At 54.3% G+C, this 25516-nt stretch overlaps 1 protein-coding gene across 1 annotated transcript; it reads left to right on the top strand.

Moving 5' to 3' along the window:
- The first annotated feature begins 136 nt into the window (after positions 1-136).
- On the top strand, positions 137-25508 carry NPLOC4 (NPL4 homolog, ubiquitin recognition factor). Its single transcript, XM_058852039.1, is given in 18 exon segments — positions 137-314; positions 1173-1253; positions 3466-3578; positions 4253-4432; positions 6352-6400; positions 7319-7357; positions 7359-7414; positions 8603-8726; positions 9258-9437; positions 10388-10474; positions 11921-11992; positions 12864-12990; positions 15107-15267; positions 21011-21082; positions 22101-22196; positions 22893-23009; positions 23754-23856; positions 24197-25508. Coding segments are annotated over 18 exon segments (1830 nt in total). The 5' UTR covers positions 137-299; the 3' UTR covers positions 24355-25508.
- The last annotated feature ends 8 nt before the right edge of the window (positions 25509-25516 follow it).

Raw genomic sequence — 25516 nt, 5'->3', positions numbered from 1 at the left:
TATCCGTAGCACCGAGGCAGCACGGGGGACCATTATGGCGGTTGCACCGAGGCAGCGCGGGGGGACGGCTGGCGGTGACACCGGGGTAGGAACCTTGGTGCGCCGGAACGCGGGCGCGGGGCGCGGGGCCGGGGGGGGCGGGCGCGAGGGCGGGCCGGTCCCGGGAGGCGGCGGGCCGGGCCGGGAGGAGCCGGGAAGGGCCGGGAAGGGCCGGGAAGGGCCGGGAGAAGCGGAGCGGGACGGGCCGCACCGGGCCGTGTCTGTGCGGCGCGGCGAGCCCCGGGCCCGCGGGCAGCGCCATGGCCGAGACGATTGTGAGTGCGGCCGGGGGAGGGGCGATGAGGCAGCAGATTCCTGTGGGGCCGGGACGGGGCACCGGGACGGGGGGGGCCGGGGCCGAGGCCGGCGGTGTCCGGGCCGGGCAGTCCCCGGAGCGGCGCCGCGGGCGGCTCCCACGTGGTTTTCTCCGCGGGGGTCGGGGCCGGGACCCCGCGGTGCCGCTCAGCCGCGGGCGGGGGGCTCGGGCCGGGGGGAGAAGGGGCTGCTCGCTCCGGTGAACGGCTCCCGGCCCCGGCCCGGCCGGCCTGTGCCCGGCAGGGAAGCTGGGAGAGCGGAAAGGAGCTCTCCGTGTCCCCGTGTCACACAGCAGCGGTTGAGCGTCCCCTTTAGAACAGCTCCGGTGCCCCTCAGCGCTCCGGGACACCGGTGTTTACATTCGCCCCTTCCCGGAGGATTCCCCGTGCCCGGTCCCCGCAGTTGTTGCCGTCCAGGAGCTCAGGTTTCCCGGGAGCAGCTGCAGCCCCGGGTCGCTCCCCACTCCCGCATTCCCGGGGCTCAGGCACGAGCTGTGCAGTGCCCGGTAACACCGGTCGGGCCGGTGCCTGTGTGAATAACTCCCCTCGGAAGGTCTGATCCATCCTCCTCAAGGTCTAATTCCACCTCCGAGGTCACAGCTTTGGCCAAAGGTGTTTTCCTTGGAGTCAACTCGTGCCAAGAGCCCGGAGCGTTGGAATGATTCCCCCATGCTCACAGACATCACCCAGAGCTGCTCTCCTGGGTGTTCCCAGGCCCTTTGGAGGATGGAAACAGGAGGGAGGAGTGGGGACCATCAGCCTGGGGGCTCAGAGTGGGCTCTGTCCCCCCTCCCTGACTCGGTGTTCCCTCATTCCCAGATCATCCGTGTGCAGTCGCCAGATGGAGTGAAAAGAATCACGGCTACGAAGAGAGAAACGGTGGCAACGTTCCTCAAAAAGGTACCCCAGGATCCACAGCACCTTCCCATGGGATGGGGCAGGGCTCCCGTGGCTCTGTCCCGTGGGAGATCCGTGTTTAACCCCCCTGGCAGCAGCGAGGGACAGCATTCCATGTGGAAAAACACACTTTGATTGGTGTAGCTTGTGTTGTTCCAGAGGGAAAATAACAAATTTAAAGAAAGATCTCTCTCAGCTTCTCCGTTGGGGCTTCCTGGAGTGGGAACTTCCCTGGGAAGGACTTTTTGGGGTTCTCCCAAGGAAGTGGCAGCTGGGAAACAGAAGGGGAGCTGTAGGATGGTCAAACCTGCTGCTCCAGGTGGGTTCCAGGCTGGCTCAGCTGCTGGATTTGAGCTTGGAATATCATTTGGATGTGCTGTGTGTGCTCCTGGATTTCCAGTATGGATTTGGAGAGAGCAAGGGAGGGATGGAGTGAGATCTCAGGAGCCCCTGGGCTCTCCTGGGGAGGGAAACACGCCAGGCTGGGGCTGGCTCTGCTGTGATGCAGCTGCTCTGTGTTCTTCAGGAGTGAGCAGTTCTCCTTCTGCTTCCCCCCTGGAATTCCTCTGGAACCCTCGGACTGGGGGTTCTTTGCTCCCTGACTTGTATTCCTGAAGGGAATGGGAGCAGGTGGAAACCTTCCCTTTGTGAGTCACAGCTTTGTGTGGAGCTGCAGCCCAGACAGGACAGCATTCCCTGACAGCGTTCCCACCTGGCCAGGGAAAATGCTGCTGTTTTTCAGGGCTGGCTCAGGGACACTCCCTGCAGCCTCTGAGCAGCCTCAGCCAAGGCAAGAGGAGCTTCCAGGATCTCTGGAGCCTGTGCAGAACGAGCTGCTGCTTTCCATGGCTCAGGTTACCCGAGGGAACAATCGGGCTGGAAAACACTTCCTGCCAGGACAAAAGCACCTGGAATTGCCTGTTGATCTGGGGAAGGCTCTGTCCTCTGGCTGAGCTGGAGCAGAGACGTGTTTGGGTTTATTTCCTGCTGCAGGGTTTGCTTGGAAGAGGAAAGTGGCAAATTTCCCACCCGAGGTCTGTGTTTTATCTGAATCCAGGTCTCTCCTGCCTGTGCTGTGGATTTTAACGCTGGAATGTTCACCCAGGGGCTGGGTTTGGTGTTTAGGGGGACAGCTGTAATTGGAGAGGTATCAGATTGCTGCTTCCATACCAGGAATTAACCTGGATCTGCTCCAGAAGTGCTCAAGGAGTAAAGCGCTGGAGAATCTTCCCCAATCTCCTGTGGCACATCCTGGGCAAAAGCACCAAAAAAACTGACTGTGGGTGTGCTCAGGACTGGGAATCAACTCCAACCTGCTGTTAATGTGTTGTGGGATTTGTCTGCCCCCAAAAATGGAATTCTGTGGCCTGAGGAGCAGGAGCTGATCCCTGTGAAAGGGTCCCATTCAAAGGGATCACTCAGTGCTGCAAATCACAGCCAAGCTGACAGGAAAAAAAACTGCTTTTCATGGCTGTGCTCATGTGACAGCTCTTTGTGGCTCATCAGATTTGTCCTGTGGGCAGGATCCCATCCCTGACTCTGACCAAAGCCATGGGAATTGGTTTTATTCATAAAAATAAGGGCCTTTCACCTCAGAATCGAGGGCAAAACCTGGCTAATAGATAAACTTTAGACACCACTTTTAAACTGATGAAGTTCTCAAGGGGCCAAATGTACAAATTATTTTTGCTGGGAAGAGGTGTTGGATTGATTCCAGGTAAAGCAGACTTAATCTGAGCTGGGAAAACCTGCCTGGGGACTGAGGGGTGGCTGTTGTGGGAGTGAATTCCATGGAAGAGAGGAGGAAAGGGGGAAAACCACACAGAACAGCAGGAAGAGGTTGAGTGGAGCAGCTGGGAGGTGGGAATGGAGCTGAGGGTAAAAAATCCACAGAGATGAAGGTGTGGATTGTGGAATTCTGGTTCAGCTGCAGCAAGAAAACTGGGATAATGGAGAAGTTTCCCCCTCCAGTCATGCAGTGCTTGTCTGGCTGTAGCTGAAACTCTGCATTTGTGTTGTGTGAGGCAGAGACAGTTCTGGTTGAGTTGTTTAAGCTCCTGGTTTAATCCACTGTTTTTCCAGGTGTTTCCATCTCTTGTTATCCCAGGCTCAGGAGTGGGGGTGAATGGAGCTGAATTTCTGGAGGAGTTCTCTGGGATTAGCTCTGGCTAGGAGGCTCACACCTCACACCTTGTCCCTTTTCCCTGTGTTTCAGGTGGCCAAGGAATTTGGGATCAGGAATAATGGCTTTTCTGTGTACACCAACCGGAACAGGACTGGGGAGATCACGGCAGCGCAGAACAAATCCCTCAACCTGCTCAAGATCAAGTGAGCCCTCACTGGGATGGGGGGCTCTGCTTGGAGCTTCCAAAATGGGAAAAGTCACACCCCAGGAGTCCCCAGCTTCCAGAGCTTCACTGCTGGGACTGGGGAGGGAGGGCCTTGGTGGCTCTCAGTGACACAGGAGAGGTGGTGGCTGTTCCTTGGTCACTCCTTGGGGTGTGTTCGATGTGGGGAGGCTCCATCCTGGATTTCCCTCCCTAATCCCTGCTTTCACCTCTTTGTCCCAGCTTTCCCTGCCTCATCCCAGCTTTCCCTGCCTCATCCCCAACTTCCCCTGCCTCATCCCCACACTTGCCCTCCTGTATCCCTGTTTTCATCCCTGCCTTCCTTCACACGTGCCTGCTTTCTCTACCTCACCCTCCTTTCCCTACCTCTTCCCAGCTTTCTCTCCCACATCCTTGTTTGCACTCCTTCATCCCAACTCCCTCCTCCATATTTCCCCCTCAGCTTTGTCTCCTGCTGGAAGGATTTGCATTTATTGCAAATAAAAGCAGGAGGGGGTGGCTCACGGAGCAGCTTCCAGCTGCCACCTGTGGTCTGGTTAGAATTTGTGCCACATTCCATGCTCTTCCATGGCTGCCTGCTGGGAAGCACCTCCAGCTTCCAGGGTGTTGTCTCCCACACCTCCCACTACCCATGTGCTGTTTCCCACCCTGCAGGCACGGGGATATGCTGTTCCTGTATCCCTCCAGCCCGGCTGGCTCTTCCTCAGAGACCATGGACACTTCTGTCTCCCAAAATTCCCGGCCTGGGGGGGCCCCCCAGGTGGTGGAAGATGAGATTGACCAGTACCTGATCAAGCAGGATGGGAAGATTTACCGGAACCGAGACCAGCAGCTGTAAGTGGGGTTGGGTTGTGTTCCTGCCCGTGGATCTGGGGCTCACCAGAGCCTGGAATGTCATGGTCCAGCCCAGCAGTCAGGAAATTACTGTGGGAACTGCCCTTGGCTCCATCCTGAGTGCCTTGGGGACGTTCTCAAGGGAAAACAACCCCTGCCCTTGTCCTGGGAGGTTCCGTGGAGCCCTGGTGAGCCCAGGGAGGAAGCAGATGCCCAAATCCCAGGGTTTTTGGCAGGAAGGACTCACTCAGAGCAACCATTGTTCTGATGGAGGAGACCCTGGTGCTTGTGCTCCTGGATTTTGTGTTCCTAAAGCACTGGGAATTCTCTAGATTGGAATGAACATTCTGCATTCTTCCTGGGCAGAGGTAGATGAGATATTGGGAAATGAATTCTTCCTGTGAGAGTGGGGAGGTCCTGGCTGCCCAGAGCAGCTGTGGCTGCCCCTGGATCCCTGGAAGTGTCCAAGGCCAGGTTGGATGGGGCTTGGAGCAGCCTGGGACAGTGGAAGTGTCCCTGCCATGGCAGGGGGTGGAATGGGATGAACTTTAAGGTGCCTCCAGCCCAAACCATTCCAGAATTTGCTGTCCCAAGCAGGAGCACTCTGTGCCTTCAGATTCAGCCACTCCTCATAAAGGAAATGATGGAAGTGAAGGGAAGGAATGGAAGTATCCAATGGCAGAGGTTTGGAAGTGGGACTTGGGTCTCTGCCTGCTCTGGCTTCCCTTCATCACGTGTCCACCTGACTTCTCCATGAAACCAGGGAGTCCCTTTTGCTCACAAAAATGCACCAAAGTCCAACTTCTCAAAGCTCTTCCATTCAAGAGGCTTAGGGAAACAAAGCAGCTTCTCTTTGTGTAAAAATAACACAAGAACAAGTTAAACCCACCCAAAACCTGCTCTGGGGCTGCTAAAACATCCTCTGCTTGGAGGGGGCTTTTATTGCTCAGTGTTAATGACCCAGCTGGCTCCTGGCCTGATGCCTGCACTGGTTGTGGCCTTGGGGCTGGAACCCTCTGGAACAAGACTCCTGAAAAGGTTGGAAGGAAAATTTTAAAGGCAGGAATTCCTGCTCAAACAGAATGATTTGCTCTTCCCCTTGGGGGTTGTCCTCCACGTGGTTTCTCTTCAGTGCTGCAACAATGAGGAAGTTTGTGGAAGATCCTCCCTGACCTTCTCAACTGACCATAAATTATGGGATGTCTCATCACTGGAGCAATAAAGGCAAACCCACCACTCTGTGGCAGAAACATTGCCTTGAACTTGCCCACGTTTTTCAGGAGAATTGATGGAGCTGTTCCTAGCAGGGAGCCGAGGCCCAGGGGAGGGTGTTGAGGATAAAAGGAGTTGTCTGGGCTGGTTCCTGGCTTTAGGAGTGTGGATCAATCTCCAGTGAAGGATGCTGAGTGCTTTAGCAGCATTTAACTCTCCTTTCTGTACATTATCTGCCACAAAACATCCTTAAAAAAACCTCCTGCAACTGGATGCCATCCATTGTTTCCACAGCCCAACCTCGCTGCTCCTCTCCTGGGCCCTTCCTTTGGAAACCAGCACTGAGCTGGTGCTGGGGATGTTTTATTGTTGGTTTAGGGGCTTTTTTTAAAGCAAGCACCACAAAAGGAGATGTTTTCCTCTCTGTAACTCTACCCAGCAGGACTTTATCTGCCTGATAAACACACACTTCCCTGGTTGTTCCTGCCCTTCCTGATAAAGGACGAACACTTTGGGTGGCTTTTTGTTCAAATCACCCTGCCACGTGGAGAGTGGAGGATTGCTCAGAGCTCATGTAGCTCTCCCACACCAAACTTACTCCAGAGAAACTTTTACAGGCTGTTTTTTCCCATGATTAAATAAGATTTAGTCTTCCTTCAGTTTCCAGGTGAAATGAGATTTAACCCCAGTTCTCTCTCTCTGCCCAGGTGTCGCCACGGCCCCTTGGGCAAATGTGTGCACTGTGTCCCACTGGAGGTAAGAGCCCCAGGAAGGTGCTACAGGCTCACCCCAGTTCCTCCCAGTAGGAACATTTTTCCTAGGAATTCTGCCTGCCAAGAGGTGGCAGCTCCAGGCTGGAATCCTGCCATGCACCACCAGAGCTGCTGGTTCTGGGATCACTAAAGCTCGAGACCTTTTTGCCCCTGGGTTGATCCTGGTTAAAGGTGTTTTTCTGTACTAATGACTTTAACAGAAAGTGCTTCAAAAAAGCTCCATTCTCCCTCAGTCTTCACTTTTCCCTGGATTTTCTTGTTTTGTCCCTTCTCTCCTAGATCCCAGCACTTGCCAGTTTTACCCACCTGGCACAGGCTGCCCAGAGAAGCTGTGGCTGCTCCATCCCTGGAAATGTTGGGCTTGGAGCAACCTGGGATAGGGGAAGTGTCCCTGCCCATGGCAGGGGGTGGAATGGGATGAGCTTTAAGACCCTTCCCAACCCAAACCATTCCATGATTATCCAGCTTGAAGCAGCTTTAGTGAACCTCCAAACGTGCTGGGCTGTGTAATTCACTGCACAAAGCAGCAGCCACTGCTCCAGAGGGATCCTGGCTGTTCCAGGATGGCTGTTCCCCTCTGCTGGAAGTGCTCTGGGAATCCTTGACCATGTTGGAACAGCTGGGCCCGTTGTTTGTTGTTAGATATTGAAAGGAAAAAGCTTTTGCCGTTGAGATTCTGATTTGTGGAGCAATCTGTTCCCAGAGCAGGAGGCCACCATAAAACTCCCGTTGTAAAGCTCACTGTTTGCATCCCAGTAGTAGCTGCCTTGAAAATGAAGCTGAATTTCCTTGATTGCTTCCACATTGGCGGGGTTGAGTGTGGAACATGCATTTGCTGAGGGATCAGGGCGTTATCAGACAGGTGTGTGACCTGGCTCTGCTCTGTGCCGTGTTTTGGCAGCCCTTCGATGAGGATTATTTGAACCATCTGGAGCCTCCTGGTGAAGCACATGTCATTCCATGCCTACATCAGGAAGCTGACCGGAGGGGCAGACAAGTAAGGAAATCTCTGGGTTTAAGGGGAATCTGGTTGGAGCTGCGGGTTTTTAACACAGACAGATCTCGGTGTTGGACACGAGGATTGAATGGCAAACAGAGGAGAAAAAAACACTTTGAAAAGTTGAGGATAAAAGGAAAAGGCAGGAGGGAAACATTAGAAGTCTGTATTTTTATTTTATGTCCCCGTTTATTTCTATTTTCCTTTTTCCTGTGGCAATATAATTCCTTCCAGGAAGCACTCCTGATGGGAGGGAAGGCCAGATGGAAGGAAAGAAGTTCCCTAATTACACCAAGCTCCAAGCCTGTTTCTCAGACTTGGTGGGCATAAGTTACACAGAGGTGTAATCTTCTCCCTGCTATTCCTAAATACCATCGAGACTTCTAAAATCTCTTTGGAAGATGCAGCTCAAGTCCATGAGACTTCATTTGAAGGGAATTTCCCTTTCCAGGAAGCCTTGTGCACGTGAAAGGACAGTTTGCTGTGGTGCTACAATCTCTTGCTTCCCATGTGCTCCATAAATGATTGCTCTAAAAGCATTTACTGTGCTAACAGCAGCCTTTTCTTCCCCCTCTTCCTCTCTTCTCCCACCTTTCTCTCTTTCTCTCTTTCTCTTTCCTCTCTTTCTCTTCTCTCTCTCTTTCTCTCTCTCTTTCTCTCTCTCTTTCTCTTCTTTCTCTTTCTCTCTTTCTCTTTCTCTCTTTCTCTTTCTCCTCTTTCTCTTTCTCTCTTTCTCTTTCTCTCTTCTCTCTCTTTCTCTTTCTCTCTTTCTCTCTTTCTCTTTCTCTCTTTCTCTTTCTCTCTTTCTCTTTCTCTCTTTCTCTTTCTCTCTTTCTCTTTTCTCTTTCTCTTCTCTCTCTCTTTTCTCTTCTCTCTTCTCTTTCTTTCTTTCTCTCTCTCTCTTTCTCTTTCTCTTTGTCTCTTTCTCCTTTCTTTCTCTCTCTCTCTCTCTCTTTCTTTCTCTCTCTCTTCTCTCTTCTCCTCTCTCTCTCTCTTTCTCTCTCTCTCTCTCTTTCTCTCCTCTCTCTTTCTCTTTCTCTCTCTCTCTCTCTCTTTCTCTCTCTCTCTCTTTCTCTTTCTCTCTCTCTCTCTCTCTTTCTCTCTCTCTCTCTCTTTGTCTCTCTCTCTCTTTCTCTCTCTTTCTGTCTCTCTATTTCTCTTCCCCTTTTCTCCTCCCTCCTCTCCCAGAGGGAAGTTTGTAGCCCTGGAAAACATCAGCTGTAAGATCAAGTCGGGGTGTGAGGGACACCCTCCCTGGCCCGAGGGGATCTGCACCAAGTGCCAGCCCAGCGCCATCACCCTCAACCGACAGGTGAGAGGAGCTGGGGCACCTGCCAGGGGACCTGGCTTTTACTTTGGGAAAGGTGACTTCCAGAAAAGCCAGCTAGGAGCACAAAGCCTCCAGGTGTCAGGGCAATCCTGTCCAGGTCTTCTTTGGAGCAAAATGGGCTCCAAAATGTCCTGGGTCAGAATTTCCTCCCAGCGTGAGGACTGAGCTGGCAGCACTGGTGATTAATCCTGCTGGTTTTCCTCATGGGATCCAAAAGGCCACTCAGGTTCTGCTTCTTTCCTCCTAAATTTCAGTGTCCTTTTCCCTGCAGAGGCTCTTGGGGCGAAGGTCCCAGCCAAGCCCCCGAGGTGCTGGGGGTGCTCAGCACCTCCCACACTCCAGGCTGAGCAGGGAGCAGTGCTGAGGGGTGGGAGCTGAGCAGAGGGAAGAGGGAGGGACCCCCAGGCTCCCCCAGCCCTGCTGTGCAGGACCCAGCTCCGGAGGGTGGTGTGTGTCCTGGGAAGGGACCGGAGCCAGCGGAGGACGGCCTGACGCTTGAACTTTGTCAAACAGAAATACAGGCATGTTGACAACATCATGTTTGAGAACCACACAATTGCAGATCGCTTCCTAGACTTCTGGAGGAAGACAGGGAACCAACATCTGGGATATCTGTACGGCCGGTACACGGAGCACAAAGACATCCCGCTGGGAATCCGGGCGGAGGTGGCGGCCATCTATGAACCCCCCCAGGTGAGAGCCGGGGCCCTCAGAATTGGGGGGGACACACAGACACCTTTAAAGTTTGGAAAAACTCACACAATATTTCCAGCCATCTATGAACCCCCCCAGGTGAGACCCGGGGCCCTCAGAATTGGTGGGGACACACAAACACCTTTAAAGTTTGGAAAAACTCACACAATATTTCCAGCTGTGGGTCCACAAGGAAAACTGTGCTGAGAAAAGGTGAGACCCAGGGCACACAGTGCTCATTCAGAATCAGGGAACACACAAACACTTTTTTAGTTTGGTAATTTCAGCTGCATCTTCCCAAGGAAAACCAGCCTGAGGAAAAGAGGACATGATTTATGTCCTTAACATCACCATCCTTTGCAGCCATAGAAAGAATTTTAAACCCCATTTTTGCTTTTTGTTGGTTTTTACCCTCAGATGATTTAAATCCAGGGTGACTTGTAACAGTGGATTTCACTTTTAATTTTTCCTTGATTCCTGGCTTTCCAGCAGATTCTGTGCTAGGAAAAAACAGTTGCAGCCCTTGCTTCAGTTCCTTACCATCTCTCTGGGAAAACTGAAGCAGCTTAATTAGACAGAATGAAGTCTAAATGATCTGAAGATGAAATGATGGAGAGGCTGAGGATGGATTTGGCTGGAGCAGCTGGAATCCCCACTAGGTGGGGCACGGCACCACTCCTCAGCTGAGTGCTCTTCATGGATTTCCTTCCTCCTCATGGTTTCTGCCAAGTGAAATGCAACAGATTGTCAGTGGAAAAGGAACAAATGGATCCTTGGGAGCGTGGCTTGAGAGCAGAGTGGCACAGGGAGATCTCTGGGGGGACACCAGTCTGTGGTGATGCCTGAGGGGAAGCCCAGAGCTCTGCTCCCACCCTCTGCCTCACTGCCCACAGTGCCTGTACTGGTTTTTCCCCAGTTCTGTGTCACTAACCAGTGTCTCTTTGCTGCAGATTGGCACCCAGAACAGCCTGGAGATCCTGGAGGATCCCAAAGCCGAGGTTGTGGATGAGATCGCGGCAAAGCTCGGCCTGAGAAAGGTCAGGATGTGTCGGACCTCATGTGTTTGTGTGTGGCAGGGAAGTGTTTAGCAATTCTCTCCAGCTCCATGGGGTTATCCAAGACCCTCTAGGTTACCTAAATCTCGCTAAAGTGTCAGCAGCTGTTTAATTTTTAGGTCTGAAACCCAAATCCAGAGGGTTTTCCTGAGCACAGGCCCCTCGCAGGGCTGTGGGGCTGCAGTAGCAGGGGCAAAGCAGCACAAACTCCATCTTCCCTTTCTTTCCACTCTAACAGGAGCCATTCCTGGGAGCATCTCCCTGGCAAGTGCTAATTTGGCCCAGATGGAGCTGGAGTTGCCTCTGTGCTCCATTTCCAGGAGCAAGGGCTGCCCTTGGGTTGTCTTTCCCTCCTTGGTGCTGCAGGGAGTCAGTGGTGTGTGGGGTTAGGGGTGCAGGTCCCCCTCAGTTCCAGCCTGCAGTGATCCCATCAGGATTCCCTGATTTCCTGACAGCCCTCCAACCTGCACTGATGTTTTCCGGTTTGGGAGCAGCGTTGGTATGGTGGGAATGCCAGGAATGGGATGTACACAAACAAGCTTTGACTTGCTGGAGAAAACCCGCCTGGGAGAAGGCTCAGTGCAGACTGTAAACATCTGGGGAGGGCTTTGTTCTCCCAGATAAGATCCCACCCCTCGCCAGAGGCTGGAGCAGAACTTCTCCGTGTGTTATTTATTTCCATGTTCTCCCATCTGATATTTTTAATCCATGGGATTTCACTCGTCACCAAGTGCTGGGTGCAGGGTTTGGTCTGCCTGGGCTCCGGGGGAGTTGGGATCGCTTCTGCCTTGGAAGGGTTAATGCTGTGGGAGCTGGGATTGGCTCCTGGGTGGAGAGGGATCATCCCAGGGTGTGTGGAAGGATTGATCCCAGAGTGTTTGGACACACATCACACGTGTTTGAAGGGGTTCACTCCGAGGTGTGTTTGTACCACAAAGAACAGGGATGTGCTTTCGGGGGTCCCACTCCAGTTTGGAATGAATCACACTCCAGTATGAGCTTTCCTTTAACCAGTGCATGCAGGGTTCAAACTGGGATTGTGTGAGAGCTTCGGACTGGGGCCACATGAGCTGCTCTGTCACCCACGGATCCCACTCCACACTCCCCGTAGGAAATGCTGGGGGTGGTGCCACAGAGGCCTCTTGCAGCCTCCAGATCTTTCCATGAAAACATATTCCATAGTGAAACCTAATGCTGCAGGTGCCCTGGCTGGCCAGCTGGCATGCTGCTGCTCCTGGAAATGGGATTCCAAGGAGCCCTGCACAGCTGGGAGAGCCATTCCCTGCAGGCAGTGTGCACAGGGCTGAGAGGAGCCAAGAACATTGTGTCCTGTGAGCAGAAAATGTCTGAGCTCTTCTGGTTTCCTCTTTCCTTCTTTTTTTTGGTCCTTTTTTTCCTTAAAGCAATGTTCTCCATCCCCCTTTGTAGGTTGGCTGGATATTTACTGACCTGGTCTCGGAAGACACACGGAAAGGGACCGTTCGATACAGCAGGAACAAGGTGAGATCCAGGTGTGACCCAGCCAATTCCAAATGAATTCCAGCTCCTGTGCCAGGCAGAGAACTGAGCCAGGGCTGCAGGTGGCACTGGAATTCTTGGCAGGTGGGGTTATCCAGGCATTCCTGAAGGAAAAGGAGCTGGAACCCTTGGAAATGTTAGGGATTGAACTGTTTGGGAAGCAGGGGGAGCCCTTCACAACCCAGCTTTGAGGAGATGGTGCTCATGGAATCGTGGAACAATTTGAGTGGGAAGAGACTTTTTAAAGCTCATCCAGTGTCACCATGGGCAGGGACACTTCCACTATCCCAGGCTGCTCCAAGCCCTGTCCAACCCAGCCTTGGACACTTCCAGGGATCCAGGGGCAGCCACAGCTGCTCTGGGCTCCCTGTGCCGGGGCCTCACCCTGCTCACAGGAAAGAATTCCTTCCCAAAATCCAAATCCCTTCCCTTTTTAGGGCTAAGAAAACTCCAGGGAGTGGAGGGGGATATGAGGGAGAAATCCAGTGAGGCAGAGTGACTCAGAGGATGTTCCCATGGGCTGGGCTTTATGACACATACGTGGCTCAAACTTCAGCCTCCTCAGCTTCCTGTCCTTGTAAACCCAGTGATATCCATATTTGGAAAGTGAAACTTGACTTTTCAAAAAAAAAAGGTGTGTAGAGGAGGGTGGGACTCGAGGTGGGACAGTCCAGAGCCAGCCCAGGGCTGGGGAGCTGACAGGTCACATTCTTGTCCCGGGCTCCACAGAGCTTTCCACGAAAGCGTGTTTTCCTGGGGTGTTGGTCGTTTTCCTTGGCTGCAGCCCAGGGAAATAGGTCTGGGCTACGTCACCTTGTCCTTTGGCTGATTGGAGTCCGTGCTCTCCCCCCAGGACACGTATTTCCTGAGTGCAGAGGAGTGCATCACAGCTGGCAACTTCCAGAACCAGCAGCCCAACATCTGTCGCCTCTCTCCCGACGGGCACTTTGGATCCAAGTTTGTCACAGTTGTGGCTACAGGTACAAACTGGCCTCAGCCATCTGGGCTTCACCTGAATTACCTCTTGTTAGTAGAAGAATATGCCAAAAATCACAGTCCTGCTCCCCATCTGTCCTATCTAGCAAGGGGTTTGCTCTATCAATTAAAATACTTCTCCATTCTTTGTTTTAGCCTCTCTACAATTACTCACTCATTATTTATTTGCCTGGTTTTTACTCTACAGCTGTTTAAAGAGACTTATTTGAGACTCAGCCCCACCTCTCTGACCCAGAAATCACTCTCTGCCTGCAGCCAGGGCAACAACAACTGTTGCTCACTTTTTGTTTCAAATCCTTAAGCTCCAAATTCTGTTGCCTGGAAGCAGCAGTGCAGAACCAAAACACTCCAAGAGTTATGGATTAGTTCCTCCTTCAGGAGGGATCTTTACCCACCCTCATGTCGCTGTCAGGGAAACCTGACAGGGAAAAAATAATCTGTCAGGGAAAAAAAAAAATAATGTTTGGAAACATTTTTTGGCTGAGTAAAACAGAAGCTCCTGCAAAGTGCTTATGGTTAAACCCTCTGGTTTTAGCCGTTTTCAGGGAGTCTCCAGAGGCACCGTAGATGGGCTGGGCTGGGAGGGGGGACACTGGCATGTGCTGGGAGAGCTGGAGTGTTCCCAGTTCACTCTGTTCTTCTCCATGGGATGACACATGTCTTCATTTAAACCTTCCCTGGAGCAGAATCGCTGGTTCTGGCTCTGTTTAACACAATGGAAGAACTCTCATGACTTCTAAATAACATCCAGAGTGAAAAGTGAAAGTGGGATGGGACATTGCCTGCCCTGAGCCTGGCTTTGTAAGGGTTCCCAGGGCCTTTTTTTCAGTGAAAAAGCTCTTTTTTTAGTTAACAGGCCCATGCCTGTACATTCCAGACTGCTAAACACATCCATCTCTCATTAAATATAGATCTGTATCTCTCTTTTTATATATATATATTTATTTAATTTTGTTTTTTTAAACGTGTTTTACTGTGCAAACACACTGTTCAGGCCTTCCCCCGTCCTGGTCTATGTTTAATTTCTGGGAGTGTTTGTTCTGGAGCAGTGAGTGATTGAGGTTACAGATCAAAGGGTAGAAAAGGAATATCTCCTCTTTGCTGTTCCAGATAATTTCATTCTCCTCTCTTCAATCAGCCCAGCAGGTTCTGTTTAAACACTTGAGTCCCTCTTTTTGCGCTGCAGAAATGTATTTGGAGAGTTTGCATCAACTTTGCCTTTAAGTCCTCCACACGGATTAATTCCTATTCCCTCCTGAATTCCTAGCTTTGGAAATAGTAACGTTTTCCTACCATCTGCCTCCCTCCCCTCTTTCCAGTTGTATTCCAGTGACACATGACCTGATGTTGCTTACATTATCCAAATGGAAGTGCCAAGCATGTGATCCTTCCGTGAGCCAGGCTCTTAATTCCCTCTTTCCATGTCAGATTTCCAGCAAACCATCCAGTACAGGCTGAGGAAACGCTGTTCAGGCTTGGCATGACCGGGTGATCCGCAGCTCAGGGATCCCTGGGAGTGAAACAGGGCCACAGGAGCTGCGTGCCTGAGCTTTGTTTGGAAAAGGAGAAGGTACCTGCAGGGTGATGCTGTCAGACACCCCCAAAAGGGCAGCTCCTCCTCCTTGGAGCTCCTGGCAGAGCATTCCTGCTGTTCCCTGGGCTCTGTGCTCTTGGGATAGTTGTGGAAATGTGTGTGGCTACAAAAATGTGGAGTTTAGAGGGAATTTTCTCCTAAAATTCTTATCATGCAGCAGCACCAGCAGCTTCATCTCAGTGTTCATCACTGTTAGCCTTGTGTGTAATCATGGAGTCTTGGAATTGTTAAGGTTGGAGAAGAACTCCAAATTCATCGAGTCTAACCTTAGTGCAGCTTTTCCAGCCATTCTTGTTGGAGTTACACCAGGGAAATCACACCTGTGCAGGATTTTCAGGAAGAATTTCTTCATGGGAAGGGGTTGTGAGGTGGAGTCCCCGTCCCTGGAGGTGTCCAGGGATCTTGACCTGGGTGACAATGCGTGTATCGGTCACAGATCCGTCTTGGAGCTGCTTTCCAACCTCAGTGATCCTGGGATCTTTAACCATCCTCTCCTCCTCCTGCAGGTGGTCCTGACAACCAGGTGCACTTTGAGGGGTACCAGGTTTCAAACCAGTGCATGGCCCTGGTGCGGGACGAGTGCCTGCTGCCCTGCCGGGACGCGCCGGAGCTGGGCTACGCCAAGGAGTCCAGCAGCGAGCAGTACGTGCCTGATGTCTTCTACAAGGTGAGGGCTGAGGGCCTGGGCAGCTCCAGGATGTGCCCCTGATCCTGAGGAGCAGCAGGGGGAATGTGCACCCAGAGCATGTCCAAAATACTCAATTTCGTAGAGTCATGGAATGGGTTGGGTTGGGAGGGGCCTTAAAGCTCATCCCGTTCCACTCCTACTATGGGCAGGGACACCTTCCACTGTCCCAGGCTGCTCCCAGCCCCATCCAGCCTGGCCTTGGACACTTCCAGGGATCCAGGGGCAGTCCCAGCTGCTCTGGGCATCTGTGCCACAGCCTCACCCCCTCACAGGGAAAAATCTCTTCCCAATATCCCATGTAACCCTGCCCTCTGGCAGTGGGAAGCCATTCCCCTGTCCTGGCACTCCATCCCTTGCCCAAAGTCCCTCTCCAGGTTTCTTGGAGCCCCTGTAGCCACTGGAAAGGACTCTCAGGTCTCCCTGGAGACTTCTCCAAGCAGATATCTCCAGATGAATTCCCCCTCCTCTGGACTCACTCCAGCAGCTCCACGTCCTTCCAGTGCTGAGGAGCCCAGAGCTGGAGGCAGCTCTGCAGGAGGGGTCTTGGCAGGACATGAGGTGTCACTGCTGTCCCTGCCTGCTGCACTTTGGGGTTGTTGCTGATGCATGGAATGTCATTATTCTCTTGCCAGTTGTTCCTGGAGCCTTTCAGCCCCTCCTGTGCCTGTATGGCTGAGTTGGGAACTCTGGATCAGGCTCCCTGCGGATGCTGATAGCGCTGCCCCTCCAGCCCAGGGCTCCTGGTGCCCCATGAGCAGGGAGTTAATTAATGGCACTGCTCACTGGCTAATTAGCCATCCATCACCCCGTTAGTTATCTTCTTCCTGTCCTGTCTGCTCCTGCTGCCTGTGGTAAAGCTGTCCTTTAAGGAGCACAGGGTAAGGAAAGCTGCCTTTGTTTGGGAGGAGTGGAATGAGGGGATTGTGCTCCAGCAGCGGGAATGGAGCTGGTCAGGGTGTTCTGCATGCCCTGAGCGTGGGATTGGGAAGTGCTGGTTTCCCTGTGAGCCTCCATGGTTTCCACCCCTTAGTGCCAGACCGCTTGCCCTGACCCCACCTGGAAACAAGGAACACCTCTGGGCTGAATCCAGCGCTGGAGAGGGAGAGCAGATGGAACCCTGCTCTCTCTGGAGCACGCAGCTTCCTCCTAGGAGCTGATAACCGGGGCCAATTACAATCCAGCGGAGCCGGGTGTGCAAAGGCTGGCCCTGAACGTGAGGAGGATGAGATCATCTCCTGGCATGGCTGATCCCTGAGCCCCGAGCAGCCCAGGCTGTGCCACACTCGGGCAGCCTCGCAGGAGGTCCTGCAGGTCTGTGGCCCACATGTGGCCCACCCGGGGTGCTGGGAGCAGCAGGAAGCCGGTGGGTGTTCCCACAAGGGCTTCACTCCCATCTCTAATCTGAAGCAGGGAGATAAACAAAATGGGAACGGATGGCTCCAGCCTTCCCTGGAAATTTCCATCATCCACTGATTCACTGGGTCGGGCTGCAGCTGCTTTCATGTTTTAGAACTTCTCTCCCTAACTGCCCTTTCCACGGAGTGAGGATGGTCCTGCCAGGTGGGATTCTCCCTCAGCCTTCAATGGCTTTGGCTCTAGGATCCCTCAATTATTTTTGAATGTTCTTAAATCTGTGGAAGGCTTAGTCACTCCTGGCCTGGGAAACCTTTGGGGTCCCATTAAATGTGCAAGGCTGGAGATCAGAGACACTACCTCATCCTGGGATGGTGACAACAGCCGTGTCTGAGCCCCGGTGAACTCCAGGAGGAGCTGCAATCTGGTGGCACAGGATAGAATCTTTGGGGTCCAGTACCTTGCTGTCCCTTTGTCCCCAGCTTGTGATGTGGGGTTCCACTCTGTGCTGACCCCCCAGCCAGTTTTGGGGAGAAATCTGCACTTTGGAGTAGTTGATGTTCTCTCTGGGACTGTGCAGAGAAAAGTCCATGTGCGTTCCCATACAATATCCAAGTATTCATCTGAAAAGCCCTTTAGGATGAAAGGAGCTCTACAAATTAATTATAATTGGATGAGGACCAGGAGGTCTGATGTTTGTGGAGTGTGGATGTATTTATAGAACAGCCAGATGTGAGGCAGGATCCGTGGAACTCGGATCTGTCCGAGGGCAGCGTGGTAGATTCACCTCCAGCTTGGGAATGGGAAAAGGGGCTGCTTTTCTTCCATGGAAATGGGAAAGCTGATGGCACTGGAATTGTCCTGTGGTTTTCCTGAGCCTGCAGCTGGGTGGTTTCTGTATTTCTTTACTATTCCTTTTATGCTGGCCTCTCGCCTGCTGCTCCAAGGAGCCACCCCCGTGGAGTTGGCTTTGGACACGCAGCCGTTGCTGTCCTGGCTCAGGAAGGGAGAGCTCTGCTCCAGTGGGGAACTCCAGGGCTTTGGGGACTGTGAGAACGAGTTCCTTTGCTCTGAGGTGCCTCCCCAGGTAAGATGAGGCAGGAGGGAGAACGGATCCCTCCCGGCCTCCAGGGGTGTCTGGGAAGCATCAGGGCTCAGCACTGGTTCCAGCTGGAACGGGGCATAACCAGCACGTGCTGCTTGGCCAGCTCAGCACACAGAGCTCAGGAAGCTCAGGAAGTCCATGATGTGCAGACACAGGGTGGGATAAAGACCCTCTGAGTGAAGATGATGATGTTGCAACGGCCACTTCATCTCATTTCTGAGCTGGATGAGGCTGAATATCCCACGTGATTTTCCATCCTGTCTTCTGTCCTTGAGCAGCCTCCCCTGTCCATCTGGTTTTAGAAAACAGCTGGATTGATTTGGATTCCACTGAGAATGTACTTTGGGTTGGTATTGAACACTGAGGGAGTGCTCATGGTGCAGCTGGGGGATCCCTCCGTGGGGCTGCTGCACCCCATCCCTGCTGTCACCTCCTGCCAGTCCACTGGCCCAGGAACTCTGAACTGCTCCACCATTAACTTCATCAGCTGTGGAAAGAGATTCCTGATGTTTTACAGACGCTTTAAAACTCCTGGATAATTGGATTTGGGGGCTGGCTGGCTTTGTCTCTTATCACAGGTATTTGTGACAGCTCAGCGCAAACACGATGTCATTGTCATCCTTGCAGTGAATTGCATCTTCCAGCTGCCTTAACATCCCCCCAGAGTTCCTTTAGGGTGGTTTAATGTGCCTCCAGAGGTTCTTTGGGATGGTTTAGCATTCCCCCAGAGTTTCTTTGGGATGGTGTAAGACATAACCCCTTTACAAGCGTTGTGCAAGAGCCCTTTGCCCTCGAGTCTGTGCTCTGAGCTCAGCACGTGTCCCATCCCTCCCTGGGACAGCCCCGAGCCAGGGCCCTGCTTTTATTAGAGCCCAGCAGGAGCTCTGAGGCAGGCTGTCCTGCCATGGCATCGGGAATCCTCTTCCCAGGGAGAGCCAGGCTGCAGGGAGCGTTCACTGACAGGGAAGGACTTCCCTGGCTGCCCTCCCACCAGCCCGTGAGCCGCCTTAGCCTTAAATGTCCCAGCTGCTCCGGGGAGGAGGATGCTGGATTAGCTCAGCAGGAATCTCCTGGGAAGGGTTTCAACTCTCCCTGACCTGTCACTTGCTCTTGGAGAAGTCACTTCATTCCTGCACCTCAGCCGCGCTCCCCGTGCGAGGGGCAGGACTGCCCGGGAAAGCGCCTGGAAGTCAGCAGAGGGAAGAGCAAAGCTGGGATTTATTCACACATGGGAAGGACAGATGGCTGCCGAGCTCTGCCGTGCCTTCAGCAGAGGGAGCAGGTCGGGAATGACGGCGTGGGATGCTCACAGCATGGGATGGTGACGGCGTGGGATGCTCACGGCTGTCCTGGGACGTGGATCCCGAGCCTCCCTCCTGGCTGGCAGCTCCCCGGGCTCCTCACTTGGCTGCTCCCCTCACCCTCCGTGGATAATCCTGAGGCCACCCAGAAGTTTTTCCATCCTGCCGAGGTGTTTGTGTTCCCGTCCTTTTCCTCGTTTGTGTTCACCCTCATCCCTGTTCACCCTCATCCCTCATCACAGCTCCTGCCTCCAGTGGGTTGAAAGGCTCTAATCCCAGCCTTGATGCAATCTCCACTGGGGTGATGCATTGTCCAGACCCTCCAGGCCTTGCTGCTGGATTTTTGTCCCAAAGCCAAATGCTCATTGCTCCATTAACCCTTCCCTGCCCTCCCTTTGGAGCTGGTGCCACTGGGCTTTGGGGGTCTCAGGCTGCAGCAATAACAGGGTGCTGGGAGGGTCCTGGTGATGCCAAGCTCAGGATAAGGATCTTTCTCCCAGCAGTCCCAACCTGATGTTCATTAAGGCCTTTAGAACATAATTAAATTATCATGGTGGTGTGAGAGGAATGTTGGGGTTTAGGGGGACTGTCCTGTCAGGATCAGGACATGTCCTCAGTTTGGGGGGGAGCAAGGTTCCAGTCTGTGGATGTCTCAGAGGCCTCAGCAGCATGCCATGAAAAAGCAGGCATTTAACATGGAAATCCCCAGAGGGGGAGATTAAAGCCAACAGGTGCTGGAAAAATGTTTCTGCATATTAGAACTTAATTAGATTGGAAAATGAATTCCAGATGGGCTAATTATGCGTGAGTTGTTGCAGGTCCCTTCATGCAGGGCAGGATTGTGTTTGGGAAGCTGATTGGATCTGATTCCTGCCTCTTGTGGTATCACTGAGATCTAGAAGCAGGTTGGCTCTGGGGTCCTGTGATCTCCCAAAAAACGTCTCCACGGCTCCTCCTGCTCCTGTCAGAGCCAGAGAGATCTGAGGCCACAACCTGTCATGTTCGAGGAGCAAAGATCCTTATCAGGATTGCCTTTCAAAGGAGCTTCAAAGACTGGGAGATTTTTTTTTCTTACAGAGGGAACAGTTCCTGGGGACAGGGGGTGCTTGGGGAGGGGGTCAGGAAGGGGGGCTGTGCCTGGAGGGGAGCAGCGTGCCGGAGCCTGCTGGGACAAGGTCTGACTGGGAGAGGGGTGGTGCTGGCTGCTGCTCCTCATAGCTGTGTAAACACCAGGGAGAGCGGGGGAGTGGTGCTGGAGTGGTGCTCTCCGCGAGAAAACACGGCTGGGAGTCCTGGAATCAGCCCTGCATGGTGCTCCCTGGCTCAGCCCATGGAATGCTGCTCCCATCCCACGCGGGAAGAGCAGGACCCGCAGCCTTTGGGGGTGACAGCTCCAGATCCAGCTCCCGCCACCGAGAGCCCATGGAACGTCCAGTCCAACGTCCCTGCCTGGGAATTACGGGCGTATGATTTATGTGGGGCTCCATGAATGATTTATGCCACGTTAAGTGATGATTTAGGGAGAAAACACAACCCCCTCGTATGGAATCTTTAATGAAAAGTGTCAGTTCTCCAGGATTTATTTCCGAAGCGGCGTTTGAACCCGGCGTGTTTGACATCAATCACGTCTAATTGTCAGGTTATGATTAATGAACATATGCCGGCCGTTTGTCTGCCTAATTAAACTTTATGTTCCCTTCGTCTGGCAAAGCAAAACAAGTTTATGCCGTGGGATGTGCTGGTTCCAAGGGTCTGGGTATGAGAAAGTGCCCGGATTCCCAATTCCCAGGTGAAGAGTTGGTTGAGGCACTCCTGGACTTGCAGAAAGGCAGGTTTGCCTCGGCTGAGGAGGCAGGGGTAATCTGTCCTTTAAGATGGAGCTGCTGCCTAAATGGCATTTAAAATCCCCTTGGGCTTCACACCACTTCCATGCTCAGGAATAATCCAGCCCTTTTTCTTTCAGGACATAGACAAGTTTGGGAACGAGATCACCCAGCTGGCTCGCCCGCTCCCGGTCGAGTACCTCATCATAGACGTGAGTATTCCCTGCACGTGTTTGCTTCCCACAGGAGATGGTCAGAGTGGAGCAAACTCCTAACCCACCTCTGAAATTCCCAGTGGAAGGGATTCCTGAGACAGATTATCCTCCTGTGCCTGCTGCTGCCAGGCATTCCTAGCAGGGAGGTGGCTGCCCTGCTCCGTGGGGTCCGTGTGGTGCCAGGGAACACATTTGTTTTCCAGGAAAGCACTGCCTGGTGCCTTATCAGGGCTCTGAGCTGGCCCTGAGCCACATGGCCGGGAAGCAGCAGCCCCATGGACCCGTGTCCCGGGCACTGCCTAATGAGGAAACTCCAGAGCAGCAATTAGGGATCCATCTCCTTTGAGTGACTCAGCAGGTTGTCCAGAAATGCCTTTTCTTGGAGGAGGGAATTCGCTCTCTGGCACAGCTTGGCCAGAGCAGAGCTGCTGCCAGGCACGGCACAGCTCAGCCCCGGGGGCTGGGAAACAAAGTTAAAACATGGAAGGCAAGAAAGCAAATAACTGGGATGCCAGATGATATTGCTGGAGTTAGAGATGGTGCCAACAACCATTAGATCCACCTGGAGCAGCCTCTCTGGTCCAGCTGCCCCTGGCACAGGCAGTGCCAGAGCACAGGAATTCCTGCAGGAGTGAAGGCACCTGTTCCTGGGATACCTGGGGTGACACTGGGATGAAAACAGAGGGGTGGAACATGCATGAGGATCCCCCCAGGACCTCCCTCCAGCAGCAGCTGCCTGGCACAGGGCACAGCTGTATCCCAGTGCAGGGAGAGGTGATCTCCATGGCATCTGTCAGGACCAAACCCATCATGTCCTTAGAAAAGGAGCCAGGGAGTGTGGTGATGGAATATCACTTTAAATTAAATTAAAAGCCATGAGATCCCTGCAGGATCCCTCAGTGTTTGACTGAGTTGGGATCATAGCCATGGCTGTTCTCAGCTATCTGGACTTGCTTCCCATATCCCACTTGTCTCTGATCATTCTTCCTTGTATTTTTCTTTTTTTTTTCTTCAGATTACTACAACTTTCCCCAAGGATCCAGTCTACACTTTTTCTATTTCTCAAAATCCATTCCCCATCGAGAACCGCGATGTGCTGGGAGAAACTCAGGTGAGGGGCAATTCCTGACAGAGCCAGGTTCCATAGGGATGGGCTCTGCCTCCCTCGTGCTCACTGGTATCTGCAGAGGGACAGCTGTGCCCTCAAGTCACCCCTTCCCGCCCTCAAGTCACCCCTTCCCAGCTCAGCTTGCCAAGATCCTTCCTGCACGGAGCAGTGTCTGCATGCTAATGCTGAGTGCCGGCTGCTGCCGAGCTCCCGCCGCATCCACCACGGCATCAGGGCTCCCTGTGCCTGCCAGGCAGCTCCAGAGGGACCAAGGGGGCTCCAGCCCCATGGTGACAGCACAAACCTGCTGAGACTGGGGTCTGTTCCTGCTCCCAGAGCGCTGCCTGCTCTTAGTGGATGGAATCTTTAAGCACAGAAAGCTGCAAGAGGCCAAGGCACAGGATGGGGAGGAAAGGGCTGCTCTGTCCTCTTCACACTCTTCTGTAGGAACAAGGCTGGAGTTGCCTGGCTCCCCCTCAGCACCTCTTGGATCTGAGATCAGCCCTGTGGGTGCTGGGGTTGGTTGAGAGGAGCTCATTTTTCCTGGAAGTTGTTAGCTGGGATTCAGTCAGCCAGGCAGGGATCTGATTTTGGGAATCAGTCCCTGCACATTGCAGACAACAGCCAGAGGGGCAGGAATATCTGTTGGTGAATCCAAATAGGAATTGACGTCTCTTCATCACTGTCCCCTCTCCCCAGGACTTCCACAGTTTGGCCACATACCTGTCCCAAAATACTTCCTCCATTTTCCTAGACATCATTTCTGATTTCCATCTGCTCCTCTTCCTGGTCACAAACGAGGTCATGCCTCTGCGGGTACGTAACGGGGCTGGGAGGGTCCTGTCCCCACACCATCCCCCCCTGGGCAGGGCCTTGTGCCAGCTCTTCCCGACCAAGCTGTTGGGAGAAGGTTTAAAGAGTTTTAAAACCTTTTTTAAACTCTAAACACAAAGTCCCTGAGCTGCTGGGAGCATTGAGAGGGGGGGGTGGTTGTCCACATGCTCCCAGAGCCAACTTGGCTGCGGCTCCCAGAGCTGGAAATGTTTAAAAAATTATCTCAGAATCAGGAATTTGGTGGGAACAATAAGGAGATCAGAGCCCCCAGAAGTCAAGGCCAGCGAGGTCCTGGCTGTGCAGCTCTGCTGCCCTTGGCCGGGCACCGGGGGCCTGGCAGCTGCCCCGCAGCTTCCCAGTGAGATCCAGCTGCGCCGTGTGTGCCGGAGGCTGCGCGTGCGCGAGGCTGCCGGGATGACCGTGGGCAGCTGGAGATCAGGACGGGAACAGGGATGGGGGCTGGAGTGCTCCAGCATGGAGGGATTGCACCTCTGGAAGTTGGGAGTGGCCCACAGTGCCAGGACAGTGTCCCACAGGGGTTGGGAATATCTCCTGGAAGCAGAGGAACGGAGCTTTTGGGGTGTTGGGATCTGTCTCAATGCTGGGGAGCAGAGGGATAAACTGGGGCACCCCAAGGATGTCAGGAAAGAGGGAACAACTCAGGTTCAGGGTCCTGCCTTGCACTGGAGGGGTCCCCAGTGCTCATTTCCCGCCTGTGACTTCCAGGACAGCATCAGCTTGTTGCTGGAAGCCGTGAGGACGAAAAATGAGGAGCTTGCACAGACCTGGAAAAAATCGGAGCAGTGGGCGACCATCGAGCAGCTCTGCAGTAAGAGAGGGGTCCCTGGGACAGGGTGTCCCTCAGGGAGGGCGTCCCTTGTCCCTTGGCAGAGCTGGCTGGGGGTTGTGTGGAGCTGCTTCCAAGCTGCCACAGAGGCTACTGGAGGCTCGTGGGGCTGTTCTTGGTCATGGGATCCTGGAATAGTTTGGGTTGGAAGGGATCTTAAATCTCATCCCACTCCCCTGCCATGTTCCACCAGACCCGGTTTGCTCCAAGCCCCATGCAGCCTGGCCTGGAGCGCTTGCAGGGGTGGGGCAGGGCTGAGCAGGGGGCTGCAGGGTGGGATGTGCAGCGGGATCCCAGCGCTGCCCCGGGCTCTCTCCCGCAGGCACGGTGGGTGTCCCGCTCCCGGGACTGCAGGAATACGGCGCCATGGGGGGCTCGTCGCACGCCGTGGCCGCGGCCATGTGGCCCTGCCAGCACTGCACCTTCATGAACCAGCCGGGCACGGACCACTGCGAGATGTGCAGCCTGCCCCGTTCCTAGCCCCGCTCCTGCCCGGAGCGGCCGGCGTGGCGCCTGTCCCTTCCCTCTCCTCCCTTCAGCTTCCAGCCTGGGCTGCGGAGCCAGGCACGGGTGGCTCCAGCCCCCCGGTTACTCCTCGCTCCCTTTTGGGGGCTCCCAGCCCGGACAACCAACGCTTTCCTCAGCCCGTGCCTGGGCTGGCCCCTGCCCCCACCCTCAGCTGCTGCCAGCCTGCCCTGGGGGAGCTGGCGGGCGTAGGGAGCTGCCCGTGCCCGCTTCCTACCCAAGGGGAGAGGGAGGCTTTGGCATCTCCCTGCCCACAGCTTTGCTCTCATTCCCTGCCCGCCTGAGTGCCTGGATCCCGACAGCTCCGGCACTGACCGACCCCGGCGGCACGGGCAGGTGGCTGTGACGTTCCCAGAGCAGGACAGGCACCCCTGGACACCGAGCATGGGGTGGGCACGTGCCAGCTCGTGGCTTGGCACTGCTTGGTGAGCTTTGGCATCCCATGGGGGCTGTGGGAGGGGCGTCCCCTCCGGGTGCCGTGTCCCCCGACTGTGCACGGCTGGGCTCCCAGGGAAAGGTTGCAGGGCAGCCACGTAACTCGGGCACCCACCTCGCCTCCATCGTGCCCTGGGAGCCAGTCTCCAGTTGGTGCCTTCCCACATCCCTCCAGAGTGTGTCCTGGCCGGAGCTGGGGCTCGGGGCTGCTGCCCCCCAGCCTCCCTTCAGCCCCCAGCTGAGGCTGCCCTGGGCACTGCTGGGTAGGGGAGAGGGGCAGGCGGGTGCTGGAGGGGCTCAGCCCTCCTCTCACATGGCCTCTGCCCCCCAGGCCCATCCTGGAGCTCCCCAGCCCTGGCTCCGTGGGCTGTGGTTCAGTCCCGGGGGCACCGGTTCCAGCACTGCCCCGTGTCCCCTCATGGGAGGGGTCCGGAGGGCCTGTCCTGCTCCAGGACAGCACTGCCCAGCCCCCAGTGGGGCAGGGACCCCCAGCCCCCTGCCCCTCGCTGGGGCTTTCCAAAGGCTTCATCCCAAGGCCCGGCTCCGGGCTGCGGTTGCTTTTCCCCTGGGTGTGCTGGGGTTGGGGATGCAGTGCTGGGAGCACCCGGGCCGGGCTGGGCTGACCAGGCGCGGGGGCTGCAAGTAACGTGGAATAAAAGCACCTCAAACCGGAACCTCCTGC

Source organism: Poecile atricapillus, chromosome 17, assembly GCF_030490865.1.
Source record: "Poecile atricapillus isolate bPoeAtr1 chromosome 17, bPoeAtr1.hap1, whole genome shotgun sequence".
NCBI classification, from domain to species: Eukaryota; Metazoa; Chordata; class Aves; order Passeriformes; family Paridae; genus Poecile; species Poecile atricapillus.
This window is presented reverse-complemented; position numbering and strand designations above follow the sequence as displayed.